The sequence below is a fragment of the Vulpes lagopus genome, chromosome 1, assembly GCF_018345385.1.
Source record: "Vulpes lagopus strain Blue_001 chromosome 1, ASM1834538v1, whole genome shotgun sequence".
NCBI lineage: Eukaryota > Metazoa > Chordata > Mammalia > Carnivora > Canidae > Vulpes > Vulpes lagopus.
The window spans coordinates 77,190,244-77,214,025 of record NC_054824.1 but is presented as its reverse complement, the minus strand read 5'-3'; the positions used below and the strand labels follow the sequence as shown (position 1 = coordinate 77,214,025).

Sequence of the window (23,782 nt, the reverse complement as noted above, 5' to 3'; positions counted from 1 at the left end):
GCCTCACCCACATCAGGCTGATTGGGAAACACACATTTCTGATGCCACCTTGATTAGGTACATTTCAACAGGTCAGTCGAAATAAGTCCCAGGACATTCAGGTCTTCCTGGAATTCATGCTAGGGGATTAGGATGATTTAAATTTAGTTCTGACTTATTTGTCCATGTTGGAAATAAAGGAGTTCCCTGAATATACAGATGCTGGTGAGAACAGGCTAGTGCTAGGGAAGAAGAGTATATTTTTCACTTAGTAGGTTCCAGATTTGGGGCAGTTTTCCCCTGCTCTACTATGTGACTGTTTTTTAACATGTTTTGTATTTCTTACTTCACCTTTCATTGGTTAGGTCTTATCATGTGCCCTTCACTGGTGTTTGAGGTTGTGTACATTTCAGGCATACGTTGGATACTGACATTTTATGTTATAAAACTAATTTTGTAGAGAGCGAGCCTTTAGTATATACGTGCTGGCAAGTTAGGTATGCTGCCACCAAGTGGTGGAGTCCCTCTGCTCAGCTACCCAAGGACACAGGGCTTTGTTAGGCACTCTCAATGGTAATATTCTTCTTTCTCCTCATTAGACCTTGGATTTTCTAGGCTTTACATTTTTTTTGAGGCTTTGCACTTTTAAAGTTTTATTGAAACACTGAAAATTAAGTAAGCACTAAGGAACAAAATTCTTCTCCAACTGCAAAATGGGTTTAATATAATCTTTCTCAGAGGACTTATAAGTAGATATTCAATAAAATAACATTTATAGAAGTATTTAACTGGGTATATGAAAATTGCCAGTTGAAACTAGGAATTTTATGGTGCTGGGTTTTTTTTGGGGGAGGGGGGGAATGCCTAAATGTGGAATGTCTATACCAATTCTTTCTTTTATGAAGTCAAATCTATTCTCAAATTGAAAAAAAAAAAAAGCAATTCTTTCTATTGGTCTGTTTTTGAGTCTTAGGTAGATTGAAGTCATTGTGCCCCAATCATACTTCTCTTTTGCAACTTCTTCTGTCCCCTTCGCTATTTCCATCAGCCACAAATATTAATGATAAAAGTCTTCATTTGTCTTTTCAAACCTTCCCTTCCAAGACAGTTTCCTGTCTCTGAACGCAGAAGATGAGAACAAGACAAACGCCACTACCTAGGCCTTCTTGTTGCTGAGAGTATAACCCTGGTGACTATGCTCACTAGTTGCAAAATATTTCTTTTTTTTTTTAATTTTTATTTATTTATGATAGTCACACAGAGAGAGAGAGAGAGAGAGAGAGGCAGAGACATAGGCAGAGGGAGAAGCAGGCTCCATGCACCGGGAGCCCAATGTGGGATTCGATCCCGGGTCTCCAGGATCGCGCCCTGGGCCAAAGGCAGGCGCTAAACCACTGCGCCACCCAGGGATCCCGCAAAATATTTCTGTACTGGTTTGCCACTGGGACTTTTGGTAAAAGAGGAACATCCCCCCTGTTCCAGTCCATCTCATCTCTTCTCAGATTGCTTTAGATAAGAAAGACTTCTTAAGAATTTCTTTCTTAAAAGCTCAGCATCAGTACTTAAGCAGTTCGTATAATCTGAACAAAACTTGAAAAAGACTTTGGAATCTAGAAAACTCATCATAAAGTGGTGATGGGCCCTGTCTCTTCTTCAAGTTCTGACTGTCCATAAACCTTTCTCCTGGATGGGTGGGGAACCTCTTGAGGGCAGAGATGATGGGCCTTGTTTGATGGGTGAGTTTGGAGAGCAGCGCCTCACAAGTTGGCTGATCCCTTTAGACTGGGAGCTTCCCAGGGGGTGCAGAGCAGCGTCTCATGCCCAGAGCCGTTGGGGCCAGTGCCAGGGTCTGCCTTCCAGATATGGAGTCAGGGAGGGCAGATGCAGCTTTCCTCTAGGGTATCCTCTCCCTGTGTGAGGGGCTGTACCCAAGGCAGACCCACCGAGTGGGTGGACTGGCTCTATGGCACAGAGAGGAGTGCCCTTGGCCGGAAGACGGAGCATGGGGGAGCGTGCGAGGGGAGCAGAAGTGGACTCTGTCTCTCCAAGGAGTATTCCTGTTTCCAAGCTGAGCATGTGCGACAGCCAGCCCCGCTTCTCCCGGAATCCAGACAGGAGCACTTTGTCAGAGCCGTGGTGACTCAGCGAGGACAAATGTTTTCTGGATGACTTACCGACATAACCACGTGTGTGTCCTGATGGCCCTGCTCTGTCTTCCCTTCCCTTCCCCCTTCCCCCTTCCCTTCCCTTTCCAAGCCTCCCTGTCTCCCCACTCCATCTCTTTCTAGGTCAGGCAAGGACTAGCCTTGATTTTGAGAGTTACTCAAAAACCCCCAAACCCGTGTTTTCCCCCCTTTCCCCTCTTAGTCAGTTCTGTGCCATTTTAAGCTAGAATGTCATCTGATCTCAACCCTAGTAATTCATGTACCAGGTTTTGCACAGAAACTCCTCTTGGCCTGGTGCCTGAGGCCAGGTCTCATCTAGAGCTGTGACATGTCACTCTGCCCCAGTCCCTTCCCGGGGAGGGAATGTGCACTCATCTCCCGAGGGTAAGCTCCTTTCCTCTGCAGGAAACTCAGGCCTCCAACCCATTTGCTGAAGGGAAACTCCCTGTTTCGGACCTGGAGGAAGGCAATAACCACTCCCACCCCTCACCCAGCCCTGTCAGTAGTGGGGTGTCCCACTAGGGGACTGCACCTTGGTCCAGAGTTCATTCCATGCATACACGGGATTGCTCAGTTCTTACCTACACACACTGACTCCGAGAGGATGATCCAACAGTCCTCTAGCTTTTGCAGGCTGCCCCTGAACGCATAGACTAATGAGGGGGAACCCAGTTCTTGCCCTTGGGAAGGCTTGCACTCTGTTTGAAATTCCAGAGTCCACTGGAGAAGACAAAATCGAATGTTTTCAGGCAGTAGTTCAATAGGCAAGCCAGCTAAATGGGCTTAACCAGAGAAAACTCACTGGACGTGAAGTCTGACCTGGATCTTTAAAGAAGTAGGTAGGATGCAATCCTGGAGCTGGAGGAGGGGGGGCCACAGAGATCAGCCAGGCCAACCCCTTCATTATGAGAGTGCTGTGACAGGCCCAAGGCTGCCCAGATGGCCAGTGGCGATGCTGGGACCAGTTGCTGCCACCCGGCGCTGCCCCCTGGCATGGACAGAGCCTGCGGGACAGCAGGTGGCCCCCAGAGCGGCATGCACCGGAGGTCAGGGACTCCCCACGGTCAGGAACAGAGGCTTATTCCATGCACACGAGAGCTTCCCGAGCCTCTGAGCTGGCTGCTGGTGGGAGCCCTGCCTGTTTAGTTTCCAATTCCAAACATGTCCCCCTCTGTCAGGTTGCATCTGTCTGGCTGTCTGGAACCTTCCTTGCTGTTCTCAGACTCCCCACTTGTGTCTAGGCCATTGCAGGTTTTTTTTTTCTCCATATATGTCATGGGGATCGCATCAGTGCCCTTGGCCAGGTGCCCGAGGGAAGGGCTGGCTGCAGGATGGGGGCCTTCTGCCCCATGGAAAGGAGGGCTCCTTTGTTGGTAAAGCCCAGGGGGCGCGCAGGGGTGACTGTGTAAGGGGTGGCTGGGGGTGTCTGTGTTGGTGGGTAGGTTCGGGCATGTATCTGCCCGTGTTGTAGGCAAATAGCGCTGGGCTTTCCAGAAGGTACCAATCTGGGGCACCCGGTGGCTCTGTGATTGAGCATCTGCCTTTGGCCCAGGGTGTGACCCCAGGGTCCTGGGATCGAGTCCCGCGTCGGGCTCCCTGCATGGAGCCTGCTTCTCCCTCTGCCTGTCTCTCTCTCTCTCTCTCTCTCTCTCTCTCTGTTTGTCTCTCATGAATAAATAAATAGAATCTTAAAACCGCAAAGACCCGTTTGGCCCCAGCCTGACTATGGGGTGGGGCTGGGGGAAGAGGCAGTGGAGAAAGCCCGAGGGGCGGCCCGAGTCTGTCTGGGCAGGACAGGAGGACTGGCACAGGGGAGGGCTGTGTGCAAGGGCTGTGGTTCAGTTTCCAGCTTGTTCTTTCTCTCCCTCTGCTGCTCTGGCTTCTGTTTGTCGCGCCTGGAGTCCCGGCCGCCCAGAGGGAGGGGTGGCAGCTCGGTGGGGCCGGAGGCTGCTGTGGGGCAGGCCCGGCCATCTCCAGGGCAGCTCCCCCTGGGCCTACCAGCCCCCACTTCTAGGAGCGCCAGTTGCCATCCTCCTCCCCCAGCCAAGAGCGGCCCCTTCCAGCTCCCACCCCAAGCCCGAGCCCCGAGAAAGCAGGGGCTCTTCCTCTGGCGAAAGGAAGCTCCGTTTCCGAGCCCGCCTGCGAGATTGTCAGGGCCCTTGTCAGGCCCCGGCCGGTTGGCAAGGCCTCGGGGCTTGTGCAGCCAGCCCTGGCCCACGCCTCCGAGGGAGCCCTCCTCTGGAAGATTGCCTGCTTTCACCTTGGTCCTGCTGTCACTCATGCCGTTTCTAGAACTCTCTTTGGGAGCCTCCTTCAGTCTCTGGCATGCTCTTTTGACTAAGTAGATTTTTTTTAAGAAAGTGTGTGTGTGTGTGTGTGTTGAAGGTCCATTTAGGACAAGTCAACACGCAGATGCAGAGGTCCTGGTGTGATTTTTAGGCCACTAGACCTATCATTTCATGGCCACACCTGGGGATGCTTGGAGTAATCTTGGCCCCTGGGTCTGTGCTATTCCATACTTGTCTACGCCCTGGGGGTGAGGGGGCGAGTGGCAGGGAGGGGACGACAGAGAATCAGCCATGTCCTGGCTTCAGGCACATGTGCAATCAGCGTTGTTGGTTTAAGCAGCTTCATTTGAGTGGAATTGAGTGACAGACTTTAAAGAGGTGGAAAATGGCAACCTTCTTCATTTGGGCTCCAGTGTGAAGCTTCCCTGGGACTCGGACTTGGGCAAGGGTTGGGTTTTGCTTCTGGGAAATTGAGCCTGGGAAACTGGCAAGGGGGAGCTCCTAGACCTGGAAACGGGCATGCAAATCTGCGCGGTCTTGACTGTAGTAGTGGCTTAACCATGGATGGCCGTACATTTGAGTCACTGGGGAACTTTTAAACACTCCTGAGTCCAAGCCAAGGCCAATTAATCAATCTCCTCACTTTACAGAAGAGGAGTTGAAGCTTTGATTTTTCTTTTTTCAAAATTTTATAGACTTTTTTTAAAAGATTTTATTTATTTATTCATGAGACACACACACACACACACACACACACACACACACACAGAGGCAGAGACACAGGCAGAGGGAGAAGCAGGCTCCATGCAGGGAGCCTGATGTGGGACTTGATCCCGGGTCTCCAGGATCAGGCCCTAGGCCAAAGGCAGGTGCTAAACCCCTCAGTCACCCAGGGATCTCAGAGGCTTTTGATTTAGAACAAAGCCTCAACTTTGACCTTTGCCCTCCAGCCCTGGCATCTCAGGTCCTAGGAGCAAGGGTAAAAGATGCATTGTTAAATGGGTAGAAAAGGCACAAATTCTGTGGAATAATCATGATCTGGAAGGGTGCCTGGGTGGCTCAGTGGTGGAGTGTCTGCCTTTGCTCAGGGTGTGATCCCAGGGTCCTGGGATCGAGTCCCATGTCGAGCTCCCTGCATGGAGCCTGCGTCTCCCTCTGCTTGTGTCTCTGCCCACCCCCACCCCCCCTGTGTCTCTCAAGAATAAAAAAATAAAATGTTTAAAAATACATCGTGACCTGGGATAGTGGAAAAAGAGTGAATTCTAGTAAAACAAATAGACAAAACCCAAAAAAACCCCAAGAAATAAACAAAAAATAAGAAATAAAGCAAAACCTCTGGATGGATTGACATGGATTCTGAGGAGAGCTTGACAGAAAGCCAGCTGGTAGTGGACAGTCCCCTGTGAGCCAGCCAAGAGACATCCACAATAGATCAGGGGGGCCGCCACCTCTCAGAGCTCCTCCTGCCTTCCAGCCACCCAGCCACCCAGGAGCCCTCCCCATTGTGAAGGGTGTTTGAGAACTATCGGTGCCAGCAAACACCTGATTCACTACACAGCCTTCTGGAGACAGTGGCTCGTTTCTCAGTAAGGCACTGTCTCCTTCAATGTTCTTTTTACAGCTTCTGATTATACCAATTAGAAACTTAAAAGCAGGTGCTAATGTGTTTTTAACACTTTTCTGTAACACCTGCTGATTTCTGGTTGGTTGAGAAAGTGGATGTGGTGTGGTTTGGGGCAATCTGCGGAGGGCTGCTATTAGAAGAGGGGTAAGGAGTAGGCAACGGTTAACCCAGGTCAGAGTGACGGGCGAAGAATTGGAGGGAAACCTAGAACCTACAGCCAGAGACTCTCTACAGCCTGAGAATGGCACAAGAACTCTGACACATATGGGTCAGGGGGATCTGTTACTCCTCAGAACTCCAGGGACCTTCCTTTCTGCTCATATTTGGAATTGGAGAACTCAGCCCATGAAATGATTTCAGGGAGACACAGGTGCAGGAGAGTTCTAGGGAAAAGGGTGCAGTGGGTGACTCCTTGGGGCTACTCTTTCTTCCTTCCTTTGCTGGCTTCTTTCTGCTCATGGAGAACTGTCTGCAGGTATTAAAGGCTGCCCACGCAGCGTGGTAAGACCTCTCCGGTCATCCTTCCTCAGCATCCCGTGATGCTGGTTGGCTTGCACCTGCGTGCGGGGACAGAGCTGTGTATGGCAGGACCCGTGTTGCCCTCATTGCACAGGAAGTCCTTCACTTAGCTTGTCCTTCCTCTTTGTCGTCCACTGCTCAGTGACCAGGTCTAGCTGGTTCTCAACCCAGGGTGCCCTGGACCTCCAACCCAGATTATTTGATGTTGGGGAGAATTTTTCTTCCTCTTGTTGCCAGAGTTCTCGTGGCTGAATAGAAGACTTGAAGCAGGGGATTGACAGCTGGATGGCTGGTACAAATGGCCAAAACATCCACCCAAACTGCGACCCTGAGCAAATCATCTTCTTGCTCAGGAACTTGCTGCCCTCAACCTCAAAAAAAGAGAGGGACAAAGACAACCGGAGCTTGAAACAACTTTAATGCTTCCTCCTGCTAATCCTTCACTTGCGGCCCTCAACTCTAAAATGAAGGAGGAGGAGGAGGGTGCATTGAAGTTGGGTCAAGCCCAAGCTGTCTTTGTCTCTCTGAGACGAGGTAGCATAACAGATACAGGAATCAAACAGCACATTCAGATACTGATTTGACTCTTCCTGGTGACTTTAAGCCAGTTATTCAACTTCTTTAGTCTCAGGTCCCTTAGCTACTTGGGAGGTTCCTGTGGGGAGTTCATAGGATCACGCATACATAATGCTTAGCATACAGAGATTCTCATGTGCTCAATAAAATTAGCTTTTATCATTAATATGTGTATGTCCCATTTTTATCAAAAACAGCTGCTCTGTTTCATTCCTTTGGCTCGCATTTTATATTTCTCTCCAGCTTGAGTTTTTGAGTTCCCAAATTTAGAGCTCCAGCCTACGTCTGGCTGCTGGTCTCCTGCTTCCTTAGTGAACTTCGCTACCTCTGCTTCGTCCCTGTAATGGAGGAGCAGCCAACACACAGGCTCCTTTCCACCCCAGGGCCTTTGCACAGGCTGTTGCTGCTGCCTTCATTATTCTTTCTACAGCATTTCCTTAACTAGCAACTTCTCATAGTTTTGTTATCTGCCTAAATGTCAGCTCCTCAGAGTGGCCTGTCCACCAACCAATAAGTTCTTAAGACTTATCACAATTTGCATCAAGCCACTCTCAATTGCACAAGCTACTCTCTTGTGTCCATCTCTCCCCATAGAATATAACCTTCATGTTTCTGTATTGTCCTCATTTATGTTGCTAATGCCTAGCACTAGGCCAGCCACAAAGTAAGGGCTCAGTAAATATTTGCTGGATGTGTAAATTCATGAACTAATGGATAATACAGACGGATACGGATGGATGATACAGATGGATAAATATATTTGCATGACACCATATTATTTATGAAGCACATTCATAACTAGGCTCTCATTTTGAAGCCACATAAATGTCTGTGAGGGATAAAGAAATTGGTTAGCCAGAGTTTGGCGGCAGTTACCGCACATATGGCAGCTGCCATGCAGAGGAAGGACAGGATTATGGCAATGTGTGAGAGGAACCTTGGTCCCAGTGGGGATAGAGTGGAATGGGAGGGAATGTATCAGTAAGGGAAGACTTCTTGGAGGAGGCGGCATGTGAGTTGAGCTTTGCAATTACAGTAGAAGTTACCTAGGCGAAGATGGGGTAGGTGTGGGCAGGCACAAAGTCATAGAGGTAAGAGAGGCCAAAGCGTAATACAAGATTGAAATAAATAAGACAGTTGAGAGAGACGCATGGATAACATGCTGTTTTGGCGAGTGGGAGATCAGGGTAGACATCTTGGAAAGCCTGAGGGAGAAGATGGCATTTGCATCTGACCCCTTAGCCAGATGACAATGGGTGGTATCCAGGGTGGTTCACTGATATGGCCTGGATGGAAACCAGAGGGATGGTCTGGGTTTCACTTGGCCAGGGACCTGGGGAGGAGTTGAGGGAGCAGTGATTGAGAGGACGCGGTACTTCCTGAGGCCAGACCTGTAACCCAAGGGGAAGCCCTGGCTTGACAGGTACTCCACGCTGCTGTTCAGGTCCCAGAGCAATCCTCAGCTTGAGACACTAGTATCTTAATCCCAGCCTTCCCCCACCACCCCAGCTAAAGGCATTGAGTCTTCAAGTGTGTGAAATAGGGCTGGGGTAATTATAGCAGCAAACCCAAAGGCCAACAAGAAGACAGATCATATGAGTGTGTGAATGAGCTGGAGATGGTTTAAAGAATGGCGAGTTTAAGCCCCCTCCAAAGACACTTGAATTCATTATAAGCAGCCATAGCAGTCATACCTAATAAAACCATTTGGGGGGACTGGGTTTAACAACGTGCTCTTAAATTGTGATTTCTGCCAGAGTTTGATGGCAGTTACCCCACATATGGCAGCTGCCATGCAGATTAAGGACAGGATTATGGCAATGTGTGAGAGGAACCTTGGTCCTGGTCTGGCAACCAGGAGTGCAGAGTGTCCGCGGTAACGCGCCCGTTCATTGGTTCTTCACCGCCCACCACTGAGACCCTCCACACCTGTATCAATCACACCTGGGACAGCCCTTACAGCATTCACAGCCTCATGGATCAAGAGACAGCTCTGGGGACATCAGATGTGGGCAGGGCCTGGGGGACCCTAGAGGTGACCCAGGACTTGCCCACGTATTTTCGATAAGCCTGCCAGGTCAGGTGTCTGATAAGAAGCAGAAACTTCATGGTGATTTGATAGCAATTTAGAAGTAGAAAGGGAAGCCTGGGGAGGCAGATCTCCAGCAGGTGCCTGGTTGAGCACAGATTGCTATGTTGGGAAAGGCAGCCACCAGGCCTTTCAGGGAAAGCCTCTCCAGGCCAAGAGAGGAGGAGCTCAGTTTTTGCAAAAAGAACCCAAAAATTGCACTCTGAGGACAGAAATCCTCTCAAGCCTGTGCTTCCAATAAATGACTCCATTTGAGAGAACTTGGCGATATATATAGAGAAACCTGCTGCCACTTTTGACAGGCTCCTGTAGCGCGTAGCTGTTGGTGTGCCTGTGGAGCATGGCCCTGACTGGATAGCTGCGTGCTGCCTACTGTGTATTAATGTCTCTCTTAATCTGATTCAGACAAAGTGAGTATCCATTAAACTCCCACAAGCCACAGCTGAGAGACTCTAGGTATTGTCCTTGGAGCACCTGGGGAGCCTCCTGGGTCTCATCCCACACGGATTTTCATCATAATATCTGAAAGGAGTTCCCAAAGTCAGCATTTTTAAACAAGTGTCCTAGGCGATAATGAAAGTCACTAAAGTTTGAGAAGTATTGGCATAAAGTAGTACAAATGCTTTTTTTGAGATAGCGCAAGCTTTGCTGCGTGAAAACAGCGCCAATGACGGGTAATGAACAAAAGAGTAAATGGTCCAGAACTGAGTACAAGAAATATCTGATCGATCATAAAGTATACGTTTATGTCCTGGGCCTGAGGGCTCCTGAGAGTTCATGAGAAGTTTACCGTGTAGTTTGAAGGGGTTGTAACTTAGCACAGAGGGTGAGAAGCTGGTCGAGGGTGTCCAGGTCTCAAGGCCCAGAGGAGAGACGAGTGAGGCCAGAGGGAGTGAGCAGTGGATGTGTTCCCGCTGTAGAGTAGGGGATGTGGGAGCTGGGGAGGGTTACTCATCGTCCTTTCTCCTCCTCAGCGGATTTAAAGGCCTGTTGCTCCAAACTTCACCTTTCCATGCTCCCATCCCTCCATATACAATGCAGTAGTCCTCTGCCCCTGAACATTTAATTTGGGCTAATAAATATCATTTAAAGGGTAAGTAACCTAAAGGGAAAAGGAAGGTTACCTGTTATAGTCCAGGGTAATTTGGCTCACTCAAACTGCTCTCCATCGAGTGATGAGGTAAGTGGGAAGAAAAGAATCATATGGTCTCAAAGTAGCTCTGTACAAAATATTTAATTATAAAGGGTGAAAAAAAATAACTCAGAGGATAACATGGCAAACATCCTGTATTTTTTTTTTAAGATTCTATTTATTTATTCATGAGAGACACAGAAAGAGAGAGAGAGAGGCAGAGAGACACACAGAGGGAGAAGCAGGCTCCATGCAGGGAGCCTGATGTGGGACTCGATCTTGGTATTCTGGGATCACGCCCTGAGCTGAAGGCAGACGCTCAACCGCTGAGCCACCCAGGCACCCCGGTAGACACCCTCGTAATCAAGTAATCAAAGTTCACTCTCAGTAATGGTTTAGCCAACATCATGGGCCGCTTGTAAGCAATATCATGTACACCTCAGTGGATACAGTGAGAAACCCCAACATTTCAGTGACAATTCAGCCAATAGATGATCTGGGTCTACCCATGAGAAAATACCAGGCAAAGCACAACTGAAGTACATTCTACAAAGTAGATCATAATCCTCGAAAATCCAGGAAATTGAGGAACTGTGTCAAATTGAGGGAGACTACAAAGATTGGACCCCTGAGCAAACCACATGACCCTTGAAGGGTCCTTCTTAAAAGGGCATTATCAGAACAATTGGTGAAACTGGAATTTGTTCTGGGGGCAGGGAGGCTTGGGGAAGAGGCAGGCAAGGGGAGGTTCCTGGGGCTTGGGCAGCCAGAGCAGTGCACAGACCCGGGTTGTTTCCAGAGTTGGGAAGACAGGGCCAGGGATGGGAGTGTGCCAAAAGCAACCTCTGATGACTTTGACGTTTCCTGTAATCATCTCAGAGATCAAGTAGGAAGACTGCTTCCCTGCTCCACCCAGTCTCTGGGCTAACGCCCTGAATCGACCCTGACCAATGGGACCAAAGAGGCCTCTTAGCTGATAAATGCAACAATTCTGATCTCAGTTAGTGACCTACGTCTTTGCAGCCTATGACACCGCATTCCTCCTTGAAACGCCCTCTTCCCTGATCTCTTTGACTTCAGTCTTCTCTTGATTTTCTCTAACTTCTCTGTATTTTTTTCCCCTCAGACTCATCTACTTTCTTCTCCCATCTCTTAAACATTGGTGTTCCCGTAAGTCTTTTGAGTCAAGAAGTGTCTTTTCACCTTACTCATTTTCATTGGGTGCTCACTCACTTTTATGCGTTTCTACCACAGTTCATGAGTGTATCCATTCAGTAAGTATTATTGAGTGCCTACTCTGTGCCGGGCACTAATGACCCCTGAGTCAAAATTTGCAACCCGGATTTCTTTTAATTTCCAGACCACCTATCAAGTTGCCTTCAGAATTTCATGTATGTAGGAAAATCATAGACGTATGTTTTAGGCTGTGTGTCTTGAAATGGAGATTCAAGTGTAAATGATTCATGAAGGGCATCCTCCTCCGAAAAACTTGTAAAGGAGTTGGAGAAGCAGAGGAGGGAAAAGGAAGGACCCAGCAAGGATGTGGTCTCAGATAAAGTCTAGCTGGAGACTGACTGGGAGAATGAGAAGCTTCTGGAGTATGAGTCACACTTCATAGTTTTCCACCTTTCTATCTTGTTATAGAAAGATACTGCTCCCCCCCCCCCACCCAACCCCCACCCCTGGTCTCTGGGCTTGTCACTGGCTAGGTGTCTCCTGGAGAAGTGTCACCCATCAATCAAAGGAAAATCTCCAAGTGAAAGTGATTGTAGGGGAAAGGAGAGAAGATGAGTGGGAAATATCAGAGAGGGTGAAAGAACATGAGAGACTCCTAACTCTGGGAAACGAACAAGGGGTAGTGGAAGGGGAGGTGGGCGGGGGCTTGGGGTGACTGGGTGACGGACACTGAGGGGGGCACTTGGCAGGATGAGCACTGGGTCTTATGCTATATGTTGGCAAATCTAAGTCCAATAAAAAAAAAATATATATATATATATACAAAAAAAAATAAAAGGAAAATCTCCAGAGATGGGCTCAGGTGTGAGCTGCTAGCTGCAACGCTTTTAGAGCTCGAGGCTGGGTACAGTGGTCAATAAAGGGGCCCTGGTGGGACACCCACAGCATCTCTTATAGCAGCTGAGACTTACATGGTAGAGATTATGTGTCCACACCCATAGCAAGTGCTTTACGTGCATGAACAAACTTAAGCTTTAAGTCACCCTGTATTGTGGTTTTTAGTATTCAGGTTTATTCCTGTTTTACAGGGAGGGATTAAATGTAACTTGCCTGAGGTTCCTCATTAAGTCAAGGATGGAGCCAAGATTCAGACCAAGGAAGGCTGGTTCTAGATTCCATGCCCTTATGTGCTACCTCAGTGCACTGAGTCTTAATATGCACCAGGCACTGATTTAGGCACTGGGGATCCAGCAGGGAAACCTGTACAAGAGTCCCTGCCCTCACTGAGGGACTCTGCGCAAGAGTCCCTTAGTTTCCAGTGAGGAAAGATGGACTATAAGTGAATAAATGAAATACATGACTCAGATGGAAATAAGTGCTAAAGAGGAAAGTAAATAAGGGAAGGGCATGCTAGGTGGCAGCCGGAGCTTCGAATAGGGTGGCCCAAGGGAGACTTCATGTGGAAGGCATTTTAGCAAAAATCCAAAGGAGGTGGTTTCTCTGCTTCCACTCTGACCACTCCCTCTGGCTGACCCTGATTGACTCTCCCTCTGCACAGCTGCAGGGCAGTCCTGAATCACCTGTTCATGTTTCCTGAATGATCCCCTTCAGTGCTTCCTCATTGCCCTTAGGATAAATCCGGTGCTCCTGCCGTGGTATGAGAGCATCCTGATTTGAGGTCTGCTTCCATTCCTGCCTCTTCCTGGAAGGCTTGCTTCTACGTTGTGATGCCCAGGGCACGAGTAGTACCAAGGGAAACCCGCATACCCTATGTGTACATTTTGAAAATTAACAGAGCAAGTGAACAAACTGTTAAATAAAGCATCTACCCTCTACTTCGACAAGTACATCTTCATGGTGACTTAGGAGACCAACCTCACATTTAGATTTGTTGGGCTGCTCTGAGTTCTCTGCTAGAGCTTGACGATCCAGGGAGACTGGGCCCTCGCCCATGGTCGCCTCCCTTCTCTGCCCACTGCCCAGCTCTGTCTTCCTGTGTGCGTGGGGACACCCCAGCTCGCGTATCCGTGTTCTAGCCATATCCCTGTGCTCCTACTTGTGGTGTTACTTGTCACTGGGGGATTGGACCTGGGAAAGAGGTACATGTGGGCCCAGGAAGTAGGCTAAGGGCTCTTTGGGCATAGAGTTTTAGGTTTTTAGGTAGTAGTAACTTAGTCTAGAAGGTGAGTGGGAGCAACATAGACTCCCTGCAAGTTGCTTTGTTCCCTGGGCGGAGGGTGTGGAAAAGGAGGGTCAGAACCCAGAACAGGGCTCTCTAAAGCACATTGAGTGGTACCCTCTCATCACTCTCCCCTTACCCATGTGCCAAAACCAAAGTGAATTACTAGAACTTTTCAATATGCCATACTCTCTTGCTTCTGTGATTTTGTGATTTTGCACAGACTGCAGAATGGAGGGCATACACTTGGAATCCTTGTCCTAATTGTTCTCAACTCCTGTGAGCATCCTAACCTAATCCCCCATCACGGACCCTTAACTCCCACCCCCAATCACAATATGGTATGGTATGATACAATATAGTGACCTGAGCGTGGGCTTTGAAGTCTTGGTTTTGACTCTCTGTTTAGCCACTTAGTAGTCATGTGCTTTAGGCAAATTCTGTGCCTCTGGTTTTGTTATTTCTTGCATGGAGATAACCATACCAAGTTTATAAGTTGTTGTGTGGATAAAATGAAATAATGGTTGTCAAGTGCCCAGCCACAGGCCCTGGCATAGACTAAGCTTTGGTAAAAAGTTCTTTCCCTCCCCCAGGCATGCTCCTTACTTGAAACCAAACATACAGAGCACCTGGGGAGTTTAGGCTGTTTTCATAGTAAGATGGCAATTAGATTAGCTCTCAGCGCTCAGCCCCTGGGCATCTGTCCCCATCTCCCGAGCTAGGGAGAATTTCCTAGAGAATATTAAGGCCTGATTTCTACTTTTGGTTTTCAGGGATTATTAGTTAATAGTGTGTAGGCTGCTACCGATCGCCACATTTAGATACTGGGATAGTCACACTCCAGCTCTTGGTGGCAACACTATTTGTCGTTAGGGATGGAGATTTCTCCTGTCAGCATAATTACAGTAGCAGCAGTGGGGCCTGAGGAGCAGGTAAACAAGGTAAACAAGCTGGTCATCTTGCAGGAAAGACAAGACCCAAGGTTACTTTGCAGTGCCTGACGTAGAGGGCATGCGACAAATCTGAGTCAAGCCAAGTAAAGTTAAGAACAATGAGAGAAGCCAGTAAACTCCAACAGAAAAGTGGATAAAAGTCACAGAGAAATACTTATGGGCCAATAAGCTATAGCTAGTAATCAAAGAAATGCAAATTTAAATGTAATGCAATGTTTTTCTTAGAAAATGGGCAGGGATTTTTAAAATTCAGTGGCCAGTGCTGATGAGGCTACAACGGGGTAAGGGGGGGGACAACTGTCACACATGGCTAGTGGATATGGAAGTTGGTATGCCTTTCTGTAAAGAAATTATGAGAACAATTATGGTATAGGTTTAAGATGGACTCTGTGTCATTAAATGCAAATAGTTCTGAAGGCATTTTAGGTATGAGAAAAAATTCTATGTTGCAGTAAAAAATAGAACACTATGCGGCATGAAAATTACATGCACAAAAAAGACTGGAGAGAAACAGACAAGAGTATTATAACTCCTTACCATTAGCAGCTCTCACGTAGATCTTTGAATATTCTAACTTTTCTATAATTAGCAGGTGTTTCTCTTAAAATGGGAAGGGAATTCCATAAATTAAGAAAAAGTCATATTGCTTTCAGATGATGGGGCAGAGAAAATTATTTATGGAAGACTCTGGCCGTTGGTCCATTCAGTAAGAGTCAAAGAAGAAGAGGCAACTCCTTTCCTTTGGAATGCAGGATCTGAGGAGGAACAAAAGACTCGGGCTTCCTCTCCTGTTGAGTGTAGTCTTTTGTATCAACAATAAGAAATGGAAAGAGGCTCCTTGCCTGGGGAGTTTTCTGTCTAACTGGGAGGCCCAAGGACTGACTGCCTTACGCTCCAGACAGTCGTACAGTCACGGGGGCTGTGGTCTCTTCAAGAGTCTGTGACATTCTCATCACTGGTTGAGATTTGGGAACGAAGCCTAAAAAGGGGCTTTGTTTCCTTTTGCGGCCCAAATCCTCCAAACGTGGCCTTACCTCCAGTAGCTAGAAGTGATTGATATGTGGTGGCATGCATCTGTGGGTCATGCAACATGCACAGTGGTTTAAGCAAGTGCTATGTGGAAATTAAAACATCTGAAGGTAATACCACACCGTATTTATATAAAAACGTGAATTAACCAAAATCTATTTTGAGTCATAAAATAGATACATGGGCTAAATAAACCAAGAAGGATCGAAGGAAAGACCCCTAACTACCAAAACAGAGAATTTCTTCCAGATTGACATAACTATTTTGACCTTCATTTTTTTCCCCTTTCATTTCTTAGGAGTTACAGGTAAAAATCCAAATTGACATGTTATAACCATTTTGACCTTCGTGGTTTTTTTTTTTTTCTTTCATTTCTTAGGAGTTACAGCTTAAATAAATTTTGCTACTTAAGAAGTTGTATGGCAACATCTTGATTCACTTAGCCTAATTACTTTTCAGGTTTTCAAGATGGTCACTGTCACTTCATCTGGCCTTGATTTCAAGAGTAGTTTTTCCTCTCTTAGCTTCCTGAAACACACCTTTTTACACCCTCACTGGTGTAATGGAAGTACATGAGAAAACTGGATGACATCCACGTCCCAACCAGTCTCACCCTTGGCCATCTAAGAGCAAACAGCATGACTCAGCAACCTGATTTTTTTTTAAAAATTGACATATATCTTGAACTACAAGTTACACATTTTAAATACAGTGGTGGCAGATACAGGTTAATGCTTCGTGGACCATCACTAATCAATTGATAGAAGCAGCCCAGAGCCCTTTACGGAAAAAGATTTTTTGGACCAGTTTGGGTTCAGTGGTAAAGCATACCAGTGTCAGCCATTGATGTGGGCACAGGGATGGACAGAACTCATGTCAAGGACTTTCCATCTCAGCTTTACGGGCAAGAGGGTCCTTGTCTTTAGAGAGATTGCATTCAACTGAGGAAAACATGATTCGTGCCAGGAGCAAGGAAAGGAGTCAAAAATTAAAAAGAAAAACACAATTATGAACACCTGAATAACATCCCAACAAGCGCAGTTGACCACAGGGAAGGCTCAGTTCCTTGCTAAATGCTGGGAGAAACCAGAATGCCCTTGGGCAGTTGGGGTTAACCTAGAAAGGTTTTCGGAGGTGGTGCATTTTGAGTCGGATTGGAAGGCAGCCCGGAGGCCCAGTGTGAGGTTGAAGGGGTGGCCCAGGTGAAAACGAAGGCAGGTTTCCAGGTGCTTTTTGACCGTGTACCCCAAAGTCTCAGCCACCCAGAGTGACCATGCCTGACCTCTGACCTCCCCACAGTGAGGACGTGTGCAAACGTGGCTTCACCGTCATCATCGACATGCGGGGCTCCAAGTGGGACCTCATCAAGCCCCTCCTCAAGACGCTGCAGGAAGCCTTTCCAGCTGAGATCCATGTGGCCCTCATCATCAAACCTGACAACTTCTGGCAGAAACAGAAGACCAACTTTGGCAGCTCCAAATTCATCTTCGAGGTGAGCCAGACCTCTGAGCACCACCCTCTCCCTTCCCCTTGTGCTGCCCGCGCTTCTCCCTCTTGCTCCTCCGGCCACCCCAATGACAGGCAGCATGGCAGGGGCTGATGTTTCAGGGTTCCTCGGTGCTGTGGCCTCCCCAGTCAGTCTCGGAAGGAGGAAGAGGCTCAAGAGGTCCTCTCCAACCTCAGCCAGCCTGCAGAAACCGCTCCCCCTGGCTGATGTGCGGCTCCTGCCCGCAGGTGCATGCTCTCCCTCTCACCCTTTCCGAGGCAGGCCGTGGTCTTATCCCCCCACCCCACCCCCGGGGCCTGCCCCCTGCCCGCCCGGCGCCAGCGAGGCCCCCTCTCTGTGTCTGCCCCCCTAGACGAGCATGGTGTCCGTGGAGGGCCTCACGAAGCTGGTGGACCCCTCGCAGCTGACCGAGGAGTTCGACGGCTCCCTGGACTACAACCACGAGGCATGGATCGAGCTGCGGCTGTCCCTGGAGGAGTTCTTCAACAGCGCCGTGCACCTGCTGTCCCGCCTCGAGGACCTGCAGGAGATGCTGGCGCGGAAGGAGTTCCCCGTGGACGTGGAAGGCTCTCGGCGGCTCATCGACGAGCACACGCAGCTCAAGAAGAAGGTGCTGAAGGCCCCCGTGGAGGAGCTGGACCGGGAGGGGCAGCGGCTGCTCCAGTGTATCCGCTGCAGCGATGGCTTCTCGGGGCGCAACTGCATCCCGGGCAGTGCCGACTTCCAGAGCCTCGTGCCCAAGATCACCAGCCTCCTGGACAAGCTGCACTCCACCCGGCAGCACCTGCACCAGATGTGGCACGTGCGCAAGCTCAAGCTGGACCAGTGCTTCCAGCTGCGGCTTTTCGAGCAGGACGCCGAGAAGGTAGGAGGGGACACGGCCAGCGGGGAGGGGGGCGCCCAGCTTTTTTAGGGAAACCTGTAGAGGCTGCAAGCTTTAAAACATGTGCCCACTGGGGGCACCTGGGTGGCTCCGTCGGTTCAGTGGCCCACTCTTGATTTCAGCTCGGGTTGTGATCTCGGGGTGGTGGGATCCAGCCCCCTGTGGGGCTCTGTGCTGAGTTTGGATCCTGTTTGAGGTTCTCTCTCGCTCTGCTCCTCCCCTACCCCGCTCCTGCTGGTTGGCTCTACTTTAAAAAAAAAAATGTGCCTACTGATTTGGGTTGATTTATTTTAATCATATCATAGTTATTGGTCACTGACTTTAAAGCTGTCCTTATGTGGTGTTTACTATTGCCAGGTACTGTTGTAAGCACCACACGTGAATCAGCTCACTGTAATCATCTCGAGGGTCTTATGAAGTAGGTGGATTATCATTATCCCATTTTACAGATGGAGAAACTGAGAAGGTACAGAACTTGGCCAGTCTGAGAAGTGCCATGTGGCTGCAGAGACCACACTTTTATACGGTTGGACACTGCCCCAGTCAGGATGTGCTACAAAAATACTAATACTCTTACCAGTCACAAGAACAGGACTTGGTGATTATTGTCCTGCAGTCTCCTTTGCTTTCACTTTCACAGGTGGCATCTTATTTAATCTGTGCGGCCCTTTGATCCCTCGAGGTGGGTGGTGGTGTCTCTGCTGACATGCAGGGAAATGGGCTGCTCTTTGATCTTGGGGCTATTATGGCAGACGTGTCCTATGAATCCCGCTTTCTTGCGTTTGAAGTTCAGGGCTCTTCCTTCCATACCACTTCTTTCTAGAGATTTTTCCTCAGCGGCTGAGTACGTTCTCAAGCAAGACCCTTTTTTTTTTTTTTTTGCAGGGAATCTTCAAAGCTTTCCCCTTATCAGGGCACATATGAGAAAGTGAAAAAGAAAAATATATGGTGCCTCTTTGCCAAAGACACAAAGTATCTTCTCTAGATTCCCTGCAAAGCTAAAGAAGAGAGTTTACTATCATATGCACTTTAATAAGAGTGAAATGAGTTTTCCTCCTATCAGTTTTCTGGGGGAGAACTTATCTATAAATGCACAATCCTACTCTTAGGTATCGCATGACATCTTGGTAACCGGTGAGTTTTACAGACAGTGTCTGACATACTGGTTCTCTGTCTTTTAAGAGCTTGTATTGAAAATGTCTCTAGGTATTTGGAAGTAATGAAATCAGGCTACAAAACTATATATAATTATGACCCCAATTTGTGTGAGAGTGTCAACACGGGTATAAATGGGGAAAAAAAACTCACCATAACTCTACTAGTTTGGATTTCAAGGGGCCAGGCTTATGGTCGATTTTAATTTCTCTCTGTATTTTCTGTGCTTTCTAATCTTTTATGGTTCATAACCAGATGAAAATCGATGTATGTGATTTTTAAAGGATGCATAGATGCTTTCCACAAAAGATCTTTTGAACATCATGTAAGCCAGTTTGCACATGCAGAGGAGTTTCTTGCACAACCTTGGGGATTGTGAGGTTCCCCCTGCAGCTTTCTTATGGGCTCCTTGCCCAGTGGCTGGGCATTCTAGGTCCAGCCCTGGCCTGCCCCACGCTGAGGGTGGGGGGGTGGGGGGGTGGGGGGAGGGGACTATAGAATCCCTGTCACTGCTCACCAAATGATGAGAGACACCAGGTCAGAAGCCAGCTGCTCTGTGAAGCCAGAGACAGGTACTTTGGCTCCTGTGACCAATATTGGAAAGATGTGGATGTCTCTTTTTTTTTTTTTTTGAATTCATGAGAGAGAGAGAGAGAGAGGCAGGCTCCATTCATGCAGGGAGCCCGACGCGGGACTCAATCCTAGGACCCCAGGATCATGCACCGGGCTGAAGGCGGCAGCTAAACCGCTGAGCACCCCAGGGATCCCCCTGGACGTCTCCTTTTTATTTGCAGTCTCTTCTGCTCTGGGACGGCGGGGTCTGCTTTGCAGTCTGGCCTGGGCACCTGTTTTGGTGAGCCAGAGTTAGAAGGGAAGGCGGGGGGACTCAGGTCTGCCTACAAGTGTTTTGTGTGAGACATTTCACTGCATCCCTGAATTTCAAGGATATGAGAAGCCTTTGTAGGGCACAGATAACGCCTGCCTCAAAAACAAAACACCTGGGCAGAGCCCGGGTGGCTCAGTGGTTTAGCACCACCTTCAGCCCAGGGCGTGATCCTGGACATCTGGGATCGAGTCCCACGTCGGGCTCCCTGCATGGGGCCTGTTTCTTTTTTCTTTTCTTTTTTTTTAAAGAATTTATTTATTTATTCATGAGAGACACACAAACACACAGAGAGGGAGTGGGGAAGAGACACAGGCAGAGGGAAGAGCAGGCTCCATGCAGGGAGCCCGACGTGGGACTCGATCCCGCGTCTCCAGGATCACACCCTGGGCTGAAGGTGGTGCTAAACCACTGAGCCACCCGGGCTGCCCTGGGCCTGTTTCTCTCTCTGCCTCTGTCTCTGCCTTTTTCTCTCTCTGTGTCTCTCATGTATAAATAAATAAAATATTAAAAAAAAAAAAAACCCACCTTAGCCTCAGAAATCTCCAGGTAGGGAAGGCTGACCTTCTAGAGTGAGCCAAGCACCAGCCCACCAAGCAGTAACTTCTGCCACACATATATGTCCTCAATTCATGCTCACAAGATTCTTATGGTATATTATTGGCCCTGCTTCCCAGTCGAGGGAAGCTCAGAACGGATGTTGACAAGAACTGGGAGCTCAGAGAGGTGCGGGGCTCCCCGAGATCCCACGGTGGGTTAGACACAGCCAGTATTGGGTCTGTCTCCGAAGCCCACCCACACTCCGACTCAATAGCCCCGCTAGCCGGCTGCCCCTAGGCAAACCGCTGACTGCCGCCTCTTGGCCCTGCGTGCCCTGGCCCGCACCCTGGTGACTCTGGGGACAGTTTCACATCCCACCTTCTGATGCTCACTGGACAGCGAGGGCTCTTAGCCTTTCCGTGCCATGGACCGTGCTCAGAATAACATTCGTAAAAAAAAAAAATTTAAAAAATAACATTTGTGAATGTACAAAATAACATCTAGGCTTGGAAGATAATTCTTGAAATGCCGTTATTCCATTTTTAAAAATCACAATGACTTTTATACTTGTTTGGGAACATGTTAAATCACAAGCTCTGTTTGAAGTCTTCTAACTACCATGGATTTGATGGAGTGAGGAACCTAAATGACAATTCAGGGCAACAACCTGATGTCATCTGAAAACGTGCGTGCTTCTGTTGGCATCGGAGGCACAGCTATTGCTGACCCTAATGTGGTTTGCTGCCTGTGTTCATAATCGAAAGGAATGTTGTCTTTCATGAGCGGTCAGTGAAAATCAAGCTGTGGCTTTTCCCCCACCCAAGTACACAGTCCCTCGGTTCTATGCAGGACTCTAAGTTTTGGGTCCGTGTCCCGCGGTGGGTTCATAGCATAAAAGAAGTATGTGTAGTGTGTGGCATGCGTGTGATATGTTTGGTGTGTGTAGAGGAGGAGGGAAGGGAATATAAAAAAAAATGAAACAAGGGCAGCAAAGGGGTGATGGGAAGAGGGCAGCCCAGGAATATTTTGATATTGAGTCAGTGACGAACATGTGGCCCAGGCCTGACGGAGCTGCCACAGAAAATGTGCTGGGTGTAGGGCAGGAGAGAAAAACAGTCCTTCTACGTCGTTCCCAGATCAATTTAAAATATCTGTGCAGAACCGAGTACCTCGGCCCTTGACTTATTTGGTGTTTCTGAAAGGGGACGAGGAGGGTGGCCGTGTGGGGTGAGGGTTGTGCGGGTGCATCCCCGTTTAAACAAGGGTGTGAGGACATAGTTACAGCATGAGCCACGTCTTAGCCCCCTTTCTTCTGGGAGGCTTGTTGGAGGCCTGCGATTCCAGATCTGGGGAACTCTTAGCAAACTGAGTCGTCACCCAGCTACTATTTTTGTGAAAGGGTGAGTGCAGTGTGTCCCCGATGGCCCTGTAGGGTGACAGCTTGTTTGCCAGGGCTTGAATAATAGGTGCTGCTCCCCATTTACCAGCTGGCCTTAGGGGAGTGAAGCCACCTTCCCCTGGCCTCTGAGATGACCCTTCCTCATCTTGGGGGAAGGGAGGGGAGGAAGGAGGGGCCATTTTCCCTGCCAATTCACCATTTAGAGAGGAGGGACTCTGTTCCACAGATAATTCACAAGGCAGGCCACCCGTTCATTTAATAAACTGTTGAGCAGCTGTCATGAGCCCAAAACAAGGCACTTGGATAAAGCTGAGTAGGCTGGAGTCTCTGTCTTGGAATAGCAAGCTGTCGCAAGCTCCCAGTTATTATTCCTTATGTCCGCCGTGTGCACCCCCTGCCCTAGGCACAGCCTCCCTGATTGGGGGATTTTAGAGAAGAGAGATCTGCACATCAGGAGCGACAGGAGCGCCTTGATGAGCAATGTGGGAGGACTGGGCTACTCAGAGGTGATTCAGGGAGTGCACAGTGCATCTTGTTGGAAGATGAGCAGCATGGCCTTGTGCTGTGCTCTCCAGTCTCTAACTAATGGGCCTGTCCTCCACTGTGCTCAGGGACCTCGGACGGGGCGCTCCTCCTTCGCCAGGTGCACTGATGGCTCTCTCTGCAGACCTGGCTCACAGCTGCAGGGGCCCCCGGGGGATGGAGGGGTCTACCCTGCAATCACTTCCCCTTGCCAGGCCGAAGGCAGGCCCCTTCCCCTGTAGGGGGTGGTTTGCTGTAGTAAGGTCACTAGGTGCACTTGTTCCTTGTCCTCTTGCTGCTCGGAGGAGGATCCTCGTAGCCCCCCACCCCACCCCACCTTTCCTGGATGCCTAGGGCACATCTTCCAGGATGTCAGAACTAGAAAAGACCTTGGAATCAGAAAGTGTCTCCCACACCCCGGGAGGAACCGAGCCGTGTCACACTGATGACAGCCGTGGTGACCCCGTGATGCCCACCAACATGCCGAGGCCCATGACATGCATCGGAAAACCCCGAAGCCACCGCTCCATCTGCCTTCCAGTCTGCAGAAGGCCCAGTCCTCCAGGCTTTGCAGGAAAGAAGCGTCCTGAAGGGCTCCAGCCTGTCACTGACCACTTACCTGATACAGAAACCTTCCTCCGCTCTGCTTCTGAATACATACTGATGTCTACGCAGGAGGCCTATGTGCTAGTCTTGCCCAAAGCCCTTCCAGAGAGAAGTATATTCCCACTTGCATGTGGGAGCAGTCCCCCCAAAGGGACAAGGCTCCTCTGCCGGGCTTCCAGGGTTAGAACCATGCTTAGGATGGGCTTCTGCAGCACAGTGGTTGTTTTCTGGGTAAAGCTGTGCTTGGAACGTGCTCCGGACCAGACCTTTAGCACCCCAGTCAGGAGGGCATTGAGGTGCCCACCTCCTCTTTGACCAACTCATGAGACCCTCACGGTTGCTTTGAGGAGACCGGCCTCACCATGCTGCCTGTGGCAAAGCCCCCTCTGGAGAACCGAATTCTTTTTTTTTTTTTCATTTTTTTAAAAATTTTTATTTATTTATGATAGTCACACACACACATGAGAGAGAGAGGGGGGGGGGCAGAGACACAGGCAGAGGGAGAAGCAGGCTCCATGCACCGGGAGCCTGACGTGGGATTTGATCCCGGGTCTCCAGGATCGCGCCCTGGGCCAAAG

The 23,782-nt window shown here is 49.0% G+C and overlaps 1 protein-coding gene across 21 annotated transcripts in view; it reads left to right on the top strand.

Annotated features, from left to right (window-relative positions):
- KALRN (kalirin RhoGEF kinase) overlaps positions 1 to 23,782 on the top strand; it is a 661,253-nt gene that overhangs the window by 210,041 nt on the left and 427,430 nt on the right. For all 21 annotated transcript variants that reach the window (XM_041763076.1, XM_041763066.1, XM_041763054.1 and 18 more), the window contains exons 4-5: positions 17,009 to 17,201; positions 17,569 to 18,081. In XM_041763076.1, the coding sequence (XP_041619010.1) occupies positions 17,009 to 17,201; positions 17,569 to 18,081 (706 nt within the window). The remainder of the gene's footprint in view (positions 1 to 17,008; positions 17,202 to 17,568; positions 18,082 to 23,782) is intronic.